The sequence below is a fragment of the Poecilia latipinna genome, unplaced genomic scaffold (assembly GCF_001443285.1).
Source record: "Poecilia latipinna isolate Pla-1442-1.1 unplaced genomic scaffold, P_latipinna-1.0 Scaffold2594, whole genome shotgun sequence".
Taxonomy (NCBI): domain Eukaryota; kingdom Metazoa; phylum Chordata; class Actinopteri; order Cyprinodontiformes; family Poeciliidae; genus Poecilia; species Poecilia latipinna.
The window spans coordinates 68,735-79,076 of record NW_015115210.1 but is presented as its reverse complement, the minus strand read 5'-3'; the positions used below and the strand labels follow the sequence as shown (position 1 = coordinate 79,076).

General features: G+C 42.3%; 1 protein-coding gene across 2 annotated transcripts; it reads right to left on the bottom strand.

Moving 5' to 3' along the window:
- Window positions 1–2,282: 2,282 nt before the first annotated feature.
- Window positions 2,283–8,806, bottom strand: mysm1 (Myb-like, SWIRM and MPN domains 1). 2 transcript variants are annotated; one of them, XM_015020488.1, is made up of 20 exons: window positions 8,703–8,806; window positions 8,507–8,579; window positions 8,355–8,425; window positions 7,631–7,702; window positions 7,476–7,557; window positions 7,191–7,289; window positions 6,602–7,100; window positions 6,093–6,327; window positions 5,875–6,005; window positions 5,682–5,785; window positions 5,529–5,606; window positions 5,366–5,448; window positions 5,229–5,283; window positions 4,312–4,362; window positions 4,112–4,186; window positions 3,855–4,043; window positions 3,463–3,595; window positions 3,183–3,288; window positions 3,024–3,081; window positions 2,283–2,954 (listed from the first exon to the last, which is right to left on the bottom strand). In XM_015020488.1, exons 1-20 carry the CDS (start codon window positions 8,756–8,758, stop codon window positions 2,658–2,660), a joined length of 2,547 nt encoding a protein of 848 aa, XP_014875974.1. In that variant the 5' UTR covers window positions 8,759–8,806; the 3' UTR covers window positions 2,283–2,657. The 2 variants fall into 2 exon arrangements, with proteins under 2 accessions (XP_014875974.1, XP_014875975.1); XM_015020489.1 differs by having other exon boundaries at window positions 6,093–6,294.
- Between the last annotated feature and the right edge of the window lie 1,536 nt (window positions 8,807–10,342).

Below are 10,342 nucleotides of genomic sequence, written 5' to 3'. Positions count from 1 at the left end.
GGAGCTACTAGTGCCACACAACACAGTTCATTGACTGGAGGACAGAAAAATGTCTCCACTACAAAACATAAGACAGTATTGTGTCACATTTGTCATTACATTACTGTGATGCGACGCTAGGTGTGAGAGTCCAACTGGTGAACACACAGGTCTTTGATTAAAAAAAACTTCATCTTAATCGCTTTGAATGTTGGAGAAGGCAAAAACTGACCTGTTTTGAAGTTACAGGTGTGGTAAAACTTTACAGAAATTCTATGTAAGTTCAAGCTGCAGCAATTTATTAAATCACTGCCAGAAGCTTCTTGCCTCATGTAACAGGGTTTCCACGCGGTAGTAAAAGGTAGTAAATTAAATTAGCTCAAATTAAGGCCAGTAAAAGGTAGTTAAAGGTAACAAATAAAATTTGACTTGGTAGTTAATTTTTCAATAAACATTTCATTACCCTTCAATATATTTAGAATTTTACATTGTTAATTCTCTGATCAGTCGACACAAATCAGTTAACAAGTCAGTCAACACAAAATTCATTTGGAAGTTTTAGCTCAGCTCAGTAAAGATGAATGACAAAAGCCCACAGAAAGAAATGGATGTGAGGACTCAGGTCTCTTTTTGGACAAAAGTAAAAAAAACATTGTCCAACAAAGTTCATCCGGGACAAAGAAGCCCAGAATACAAAAAGCGAAAGTTTCTCAGCAAACTTCTGTGGGAAGTGATCAAAAAGGCTGCAGACGGTCCAACTCTGCATCCTGTCAGACAAACTTTTGAGGAATAACATAGCAAAATTTTGATCTTGCTTTTGAGAAAAACTGGAGAATTAAACGTGGACGTACTCTCAGAGATATCAGAAGAGCTAAGTGAACGGATTTTCCAGAGTATTGCAAGAGATGCATTCCACTTTGCCTCTAGACTGCATTTAATTGCACGACTGGATTACCCAGAAGGACAAGAAGTAATTGTGGAAAAATTCAAGCGTCACCTGGAGAATCCTGTTCCTCCAAAGAAAATGTTTAAGTCTACAAAAAGAAAGATCAGAAAGACTTTTTTTTCCTAATGAGGACTTGTACTCAGATGAAAACTGCCTGAGTGACGATTATGCTAAGGCAGGAATGGATCCTGAAGAATTTTTGAAGGAAGCGGACAAGATGGGTTTCAAACGTGGAACCGAAGATGAAAGGAGAGTGGTGGTGGAAAAAATTCTTTGGAGATTGATTTATAAGTCTAGTAACAGATCTAGCTATGCGGGTTACAAAATGAAGCACACTGAACCTGTCCAGAGAAAGCTTGCTCCAAAAATATGGGAGGAAGTAAAAGACATAGATTTTGTCTTTTTTGAGGATATGGAACGAAAACTCTGCCGAGACATCTTGCAACTTCTCTGGGGCAATGAAGATGTGGTTAGAGATTTGTTGTTCAAGATGATCAAAAGTGACAACCCAGCAGTAATTTACAAGGTGGTAGAGAGTTTTAGAAGGAATCTGGCACGACCGAGAAAGATCAATCTCCAAGATAGCTTCCTTCAGAAGACATGGAAGGTCATCAAGAAGGCTGCCTGTTGTGGAGACGCTTTGGACACAGAAGGTCTTCGTTAAGAACAAGGAGGTTGGGTTTCGCTTAAACTATATGTAGCGGCCACTCGGATTGAACAGCCAGACGCAGGGAGTTTCAAACAGGTGCGGTTTAATCTCGACCTTTCTTTCCATCGACACCGTGAAAACTGTAGTATAAAACAAAAGGATGCAGAACCGTTGGACATGCTCAGCTCTTGTATAAAACCACAGAAGGTAAAATGGTTCAGCTACAACAGGAATGAGAGTCAAAAGGTCGGTGCTCAACAGTTGATTTGCATTTGCATGGCTCTCAGCAACTTCATTTAAATACGAAAACCTCTGCTAGGCCCAAGGGGGGAGTGGGGTGATAGGGGAACACGGACACGCAGCGTTTTTGACCATTCTTGGCAGTGCTCTACAATTTTCCACTCTGACAAAAACCTCTTGCCGATAGCCCTCAAGCTCAACTAGTAGAGAACATAGATCAAATGTTGCACTCATAAACAGCTACAAAAAATATAAACACCACTTGTTCAAGTACTTAAAAACATCACATTGTGCAGAAAAAAATGACTACATTAGGATTAAATTACGACTCTGGTGACATCTGTTGACATGGGAGCCAAAGCAGTTGAAAAGTTTGCCTTTGCTGTAACTCAACTCTGTTTTTCTCCAAAAGAGAAGAAAAACCCAGATAGTTCTGATTCAAATAAGTAAATACATAAATGCAGTAAATCAGCAAATATAAAAATAGTTTTATTTGGTGACACAGGAACTGATCAGATGCTCTCTCTCTTTTACAAACACACTCTCAAACATGAACTTGTTTTACAGTTGCTGTGATATCAAAGAACAGTATTCATACTTGTAACCAGCTTATATCAGAGTCGACCCCTGGCAATCGTATTAAACTTTTTTTGGACCCCATCTCCAGTTCCTTCACCACAGTAAACCAAGGCACCTTGAACGTAAATGATTTTCTACAAGAGATCTCTTTTAGTCAAACGATTCAACAAAATCAGATTTTGTATAAAACTATACGTAAACTTCAACGCAGGTACTTCAAATCTTACACCATGCTTAATACTGCAATAAAAAAAACTTGTTTTTTCACAGTAAATAGTCATGCTCAGTTGACAACACTGATCCTAAATGCAAAACTGAGCTGCTGTTTGTTTCAGCACTCTCTCCTCCATTGGGGAACTCCTCCTGACCGATCAGCTGATCAAAAGCGTCATCGTCCGACTGCACAGAGCTTGAGATGTTTAAATGTTGTTCTTCTTCCTTGCATGAGGATTTCTGCTTGGAGACAAAGTCTGACAGGAACAGGGCCTGGATCTCAGAGAGGACCTGGTCTCCTTCGCCATCCGGGAGGGCTTCCAAGTGTCTTGCCAAAGACGCCATCATCTGGAGAGAAAGTTACAACCGTGAGCTACCGAGAGTGTCCAGCTGAAACAAGCAAAGGGTCAAATTCACCTTTTCCAAACAGGTAAGACTGGAGTCTCTGCGAAACAGTCTGTCCATCTGGACGCTCCTGCACAACCAGAGCAAACTTTTTAGAGAAAAACTGCAGCGTAATCCACAATCAAAGCACCACCTGGCTGCTGGGAATTTACAGTCCTGATTACCACTGACCCGTGTGCTTGAGCGTACTTCTGGACGATCCACTGAGCCCTCCTCATGGTCTGCTCCCAGTCAGGAGAATCTTGTGATGACAGAAAGTTGAATCTGTAAGGCAGCTCTGTGGAGAAACACAGAGAGAGAGAGAGACAGAGAGAGGAAAAACTCAGCTGGAGGATAGAACCCGTATCACTGACCTACATCGTCAGCTTGATTGCTAGGCCTCTTGATGACGACTGTTGTGAAGTTTTGAGTCATGTCTTGCTGTGTGTGAGTGTGTGTGTGTTTCACATACTGTTTTGGCTCGAGGGCTCTTGGCTTTCTTTCACCAACAAGCAGGTGATCTGGGAGTGGGTTGAGGGGTTAGCGGGGTCATACGGGCTCACTATCATCCCGATGAAGGGGGCTCCGCCGCGGGAGAAATAACTCTGGGTGAGTCAGAGGACAAAAAAAAAAAAAAGAGACTTCATGTCCACAATCAAAAGTATTCACACCCTTTCAACCTTTATTGTGTAACAGAAGCATTTTATTGGCATTTCCTGCATTAGAACAAACTATTACACAAATGGGAAGTGCAAATAACTTAATAAAGGTCTTGAGGTCATAACGTTAACAGCATTTGGAAAAGTCCAAGTGCCGTAAGCTGAAGAGAAGCTTGTACAGGTTCTTTTATCGTTTCTGTTCTACCTGGAACTGGTCCTGCGTGTTGATGTCCCGCACCGACGGGTTTGGGTGAAAGGATGGGTGTGAGTGGTACCAGCCCACGACGCTGAAGCCCAGAGACGAGAGCACGTCACAGGCCTGAGTCTGTGACACCGGGTCCATCTCGCACTGCAGGCCCGTGCTCACGCTGTTACACGGTTCTGCTGCACGGATCTGCACACAGGACTGTTTGTCAGCCTTCGGAATAATTAGAATAAAGATGAACTTGGACCACTTCCTACCTTGAGAACTTTCTCTTCTTGGTTGAATGTTCCACCCAGAAGACCAATGACTTCCCCTCTTGAAACGTGGGCATGCTGAACACGAGATGACGAAACACGTAGGCACTTATAATGCGTTAGAAAGTAAGATGTGCTACTGAATGATGCAATGCAAAACAAAATAAGGAGCTATTTCCTACGAGGCTGTGTTTATAGTGTACCATGTCCATGATGAGAAGCGTCTCGGCACACACGATGACCTGGAACGGCTCCTGGAGGAAACCGCAAGTAACATTTTGAAAAGTTTAGCAAGATTCATGAAATATTACAATAAAACAAAGTAAAATACAACTTTCTTCACAAGCACTTTCATAAAAAAATCATTTAGAAGAAAACCTCTACCTATATTGGAGGCTAAGGTGAGACAAATATTAGTACAATATATGGTTTCTCAGGGGGTGTGGACGTTGAAAGCAGGTCACAGTGAGGCGGTTCTACAGGAGTACAGAGGGAGAAATGGCGCTGCCTCAGCTCAGCTGGAGAAACTTGGCTGTACACGTCCAAGTTAAGTAAGTGAATGACACTGTTCAGCACCATACTGAGCCGGACGGGTGGCTCTAATTTGATGCTCTAAACTGATTGTCTGATGAGAGATTAGAAGAAGTACAGTTCAGGTTTTGAAAAAGTATTTTTTTTGCACATCAATAGTCTTAATCTAACAGCAGAAATTACATTAAATATAGAATAAGTAGGTCAGACTGTCCTGCTGTTGATGCCACTTCAAGCATTCGCCATGCTGAGGTAAGGGATTTTCCATTAGCGCAGACAAAGTGTCTGCGTATCGCAACATGACATTAAGTAGCATTGTTATTAGGGTGGTTTGACGAAACATTTGAGTAACATTTGTATGCCTGGTTCATGAGTTACTGTATGATGTTCTTATGGTGTGAAGCACTTTGAACTTGCTGAAATGTGCTCTTCAAATAAAACTTGGCTTGACACAGCTTATCTGGAAAGTATGCATAAAAAATGCTACACAATAAATGTTGGAATGTTATTTACTTAAAGCAGAGTATCTTCCTAACACAAGATAAATATGCGGCAGTATGATTAAACAATGAGGCAAATGGTCACTGACCTGAACGTCTCTCTCAAAAGACCTGCAAGGAATCAGCTGGAATGGATCAAAGGACCTGTTGTACAGAGATTTATTATGTGATTAATCTTCTCCAGCGTATTATTTGTTGACTTGATACATGAATCCGTCGTGCTCACCCCCTGTATCTGGATGTCTTGCCGGGTTTAGGCTGCTTCTTCATCTCCTCTCTCCGTTGAGCCAGCTCTTCAGCGCTCAGATGCTGGAAAACACTCAGGATTCAGCAGAAATGAAGATACAGATTCAAAGCGGCTGAAGTGCATGTTAAGACAGCGTCCACACCTCATAAGTCTGTCCTTCCAAATCTCTAGCGTCACACCAGTTCCCCCATACGTCTCGCACACGCCTCTTCCTGGTCCGCTGCAACCGATCAGATGTTAGCTCGGCTCTGAAAAGCTCAGGCTTTGCAGCTGATCACGGTTTTCAGGAACCTACCATGCTCTGCAGTCTCTGAGCCAGCTGGTAAGCCTCAAGCACATCCTTGCCCTCCTTCGGCTTGGTCCGGTCCACCACCTTCGGTCGATTATACACCGCTTGCTCTACAAGAAGAAAACAAGAGCCCGCACACTGAGCTGGAGGAAAGATAAAAGCAGCAGGAGTAACTGTATGTCAAAAACTGCAGATTTACCGCAATTGAAATTGATGGCTCCGATGAGCTCCAGGTAGGTGTGTATCCTCCCGATGCAGTTCACGTCTCCACAGTTCTTCAGGCCGGGACGGACCGACGTCTTGTTCAGGTACCGGGGCTTGCTCTTCAGCCTTAACGATAAACACACAAGCATTCAGTTCTTCTCTGCGGATGAGAGAAACTGCAGAAAAGTCGGCGTGAGAACGGTTTGGCGCCACCATTGGTCCAGGATGTAGTTCCTGATCTTCAGATATCTCTCGGGCGTCTTCGATGGTCGACCCTCGAAGAACTCGGGGATGGCTTGTTTCTCGTCCTCCGTGATCATCTCTGTGTCCATCTCGACTTCCTGCTCGGGGGCCTTGAGCTCTTCCACTTCCTCGTCTTCCTCCTCCTCCTCCTGCTGCTCCTCTGGGTCTCCGTCTGGTCCGTGGATGTCCAGGTTTTCAACAGAATCGACCAACAAAACAAGATCACTTTTACTGACAGGCGTGCGAGGCTGAGTTCAGTCGATTATAAGCCTGGCGGGCCACCAGACTTTACTTCCCCTGCCACCAGGCTAAGCATTGTTTGTTTATTTTAAACAGGGTTTTTTTAATACTCTAGTAACAGTAAAGCTAGGTCTATATTTCAACCATTGAACTCCTTGTGCACCTCAGAATTTTTGTAACTTCACATTTTTCAACACAAAAACCCTATGAGACACAAACAAACCCCTGATGTGCATTACCTGTGGAGTCATGGCCTTCTTCGGTGAGCTGACCGTCATGTGCCAAGGTGTGACTCTGGCAGCTCTGCTCATCCCCAGGATTAGTCGTCAGTTTTGACTCCGTCTCTGCTTCTGCCTCAGGAGGTTCCGTCTTTACAAGATTCTCATCCGATGTAGTTTTTCTGTCTTCCTCAGCGCAAAACAAGTTAAAAGAGGACGGAGGACTTTGCTCGGAAGGAGAGCTCGGGCAGGGTCGGTGCTTCGTCTCATGGATGCCCTCTGACATGGTCGGCTCTTTTTGCTCTTCTGCTGCAGCGTCAGTCTGTGGTTGCCCTGCCGGTCCACTCGGTTCAATTTTCATGTCCTCCCCTTCACCCTCGCTCAGGTCATCGGTGATGTCTACGTCCTCGTCGTCGGAAAGCCTCTCTATGCGGACGGCATTGGTCATAGTAGGCCGAGGAGGCCGCAGCTGCGGCTCTGGACCTCTAGAGGGAGCTGCAGCTCCAGGTTCTGATTTACCCTTTAGTTGGAATAAGCAGAAGAGCCAACAAGACTAGGAATGTGTTTGTACATGCTTTATGTCAGTGTGAAAACAGTCTGGGAGTCTCACCTTGTGTTTGAAGTACTGCCTGGCATAACTCTTGACCTGAAGGACACTTCGGGTGTCCACGAGCTTGGCGATTTTTGTCCACCTTCGACCATATTGAGCCTTAAAAAGTAGAAAGAAGAATAACTCGATTCCAAAAAGGCTCATAATACTGAAATACATATGCATTTTTTATGAAAGAATAAAGTTTTTTAATGACAGGATGTAAGTAATATGTAATAGTAACATGTCATACTACTCATAAATTCACCTCAGGCCTACAGATACTATTAAAACTAAGGCGCTCACCAGTCCCTCCTCAAACAGCTCTTTTTCCTGTTTAGACCAGCGAGATGAAGCAGAGGCCGAGGTCGAGCTTTTGGTCGGAGATCTGAGCATTCACAAGAGAAACACATCAGTAGTGATTTTCAACATAAACGACAACAAAACAAAAAGGTACTTACTTCTTTACTTTGGGCTTCTTGTTGGGATCACTGGGCAAAATGTCAGGAATCCTGTCACCCGTCAAATAATATCTTCAAGTTGAGTTAAGTACAGTTGCTTCGCAGCTGTTTTGGATCAATTTTTATTTGAATTGAATAACAGCCTGCAATATTTCAAAACAATTTCTTGCTTTAATCTATAAGCACATAGTTGTAAAGGAACATGTCCAGTAAATTATAAGTAAATCAAAAGAGCAAAGCACAGTTCCAAACCAACCAAGACGTGTCAGTATATCAAAACTGATAAGCAACAATGAGAAAGTCAGTCAAGAAGTCCATGGTAACTCAGAAGGAGGTGTAAACTTAACAAATCTATCCTTTATGGGAGAGCAGAAAGTCATAAGAGCAGCTTGTTTGTGAAAGAACACAGCAAACGTGTGACAGAATGGTCCAAGTCCAACATTATTCACAAATGGTATGCGTCCATTTCTAAATAATCTGATTAAGCTTGAGTTACTTTGCTAAATGTAGTTCTCTCAATGCGATAAGCCGAGAAATACTCCAAAATGTATGGTTTTCCTTTCACCTCACTATTCTGTGCTTCTTTTTTAGTTGGTCTATTACATTAAATCCCAAGAAACCAATTATCTTTTGAAGTTGTGAAGATACAAAATTGAAAACGTTTGCTAGACGCTGTAAGGACTGCTGCACCCTCTGCAGCCTGTCAGCTGTGGTTAAAGGATACTGTTCCTCCAGCAGCATCCTCTCTATCGCCTCTCTGTTCTCCGGGCTGATGGAGCTGTCCAGCTCCCAGGGCTGCAGACAACACACAACACTCATCACAAACTCCCACAGTCACACCTGATGTACAAACAGTGGGATTTCTCGAGGTCCTACCAGGATCCAAGAGCTGGTTCTGTCCGCAGGCTGGATGAACTGCTCCTGGACTAATCCTGCAGCGTCCACCTCTCTGCAACAAGAAGGAAACAGGTTGCTAACAGACACCGAAACACTGAAAATAATCATTTTAGCTAGCGTTTAGCGACACAGCTCCCCCAGAATGCACACAGCAGAAAACGGAGACACTTCTTACCCAACATTACTATCAAAATCATCTCCCTCGATGTCAACATCCACTTCGTCCTCCATGTTTCAGGACAAACGTAAACAGAGAAGAGAAGCAGTCCCGCTCTGAGGGGAAGTAGTTTAGTTTCACCCACAGCGCCGCCTGGTGGCTGGAAGAGCGACACTGGCGTTTTTCTTCACATTGAACGCAAAGGTAAATAAAATATCAAGATATTTTTGAAATACAAATGAAATAGTTGTTCAAGTTGATTAATATTGCTAACCATGAACAGTTAGTGAAATTTGTGAAATTCACTTTTTTTCTGATAAATTTATAAAATAAACAGTAAAGTGAGAACTTTTGACATCTCAGACCTGTCAAAATGATCAGTGTCTAGTTTTTAATATGCCACCACGTTCAATAGTTCATAGCAAAGTGTCAATAAGCAGTATGCCAGAATAAAATTTATAGAAAACTACAGGAAGTGTGGTCATCTAGAACCACCTAATAAATTAATATATGTAGAAATGCATTTTTTTCCATATCTGCAAACATGTTGCTTTCTCTCAATGTTGAATTGTTCAACTATATTACTTCACACACATTTTAAGACAAAAAAAAATAGCCTTTTTTAAACCATAAATTCAGAGACACATACCCCTAAAACTGTTCACCCACTCAATAGAACATGGAGGCAAGTCAAAAAAAATCCAAACGCCAGATGAAAGACAACAAAAAAGGTTTTATTTAGAAAGAATTCACAGTTTCTAATGGCACTACAGTTTATTGTAGTAACTCACTCCTGCTCAAAAATACTGTGCAGCTTTTTGGAGTGATCACAGAAGGAAAGAGGGGGGGGTGAAACTGGGAAGGAAAAAAAAACAGAAAAAAAAGCACTCGACATTTAAAGTAGAAAAACAAAAAAAGGCATGAGGAGTCATACAAAGTGCACGTGCGTCTCTAGAAACTCTCTGCAAGTGCTTCCTCCTCTTCCCTCTTCTGTGTTATGGATTGAAGCAGGTTCTAAGTAGTCTTTTTCATAATACAAACACACACCCATGAAGTTACCATAATCTCCCATGCATACAGGTAAACATACATCATAAAGATTTTTAAAAAAGGGTGGGGGGGAAAAAAAAAAAAAGGATTTGCTCAGCTTCTGGAACCTTTGTAATCAATCACATTAATAGTGTTGCAAATCGGATTAATCTTTCTCACGTTCCCTTTAATTCAATAATAGTTCATTTCCTCCTTACAAAACACCAGGGTCACTCAAGGTGGGGCACACGACGAGTAAACAGAAGATAAATGGAGTGTAACGAGAGGGTAAGAACGCTGAAACATCTTAGTGACAGAGCATACACAGAACTAAACAAACATGAATGCGAGCAGGCAGGTTTTCTCCACCATGACTGATAGAAGCATGCAGTGAGGAAGTGGCAATGACAACACCAACCACATGGAGCCAATCAGAAACCCTATGCACACGAAGAAACATTTCACTTTTAAAAACAAATTTCACCCAAACTCTGCAGGGCGTTTTTTTTTTTTTTGTTATCCTGCATGCATCTTTTGTTTTTTTGCAGAATTTAAAGAGAACTGTATTTATTGTAATAAACAGGGCAAAAAAAAAAAAAAAAAAAAAAAAAAAGAGGACGGGGGCAAAA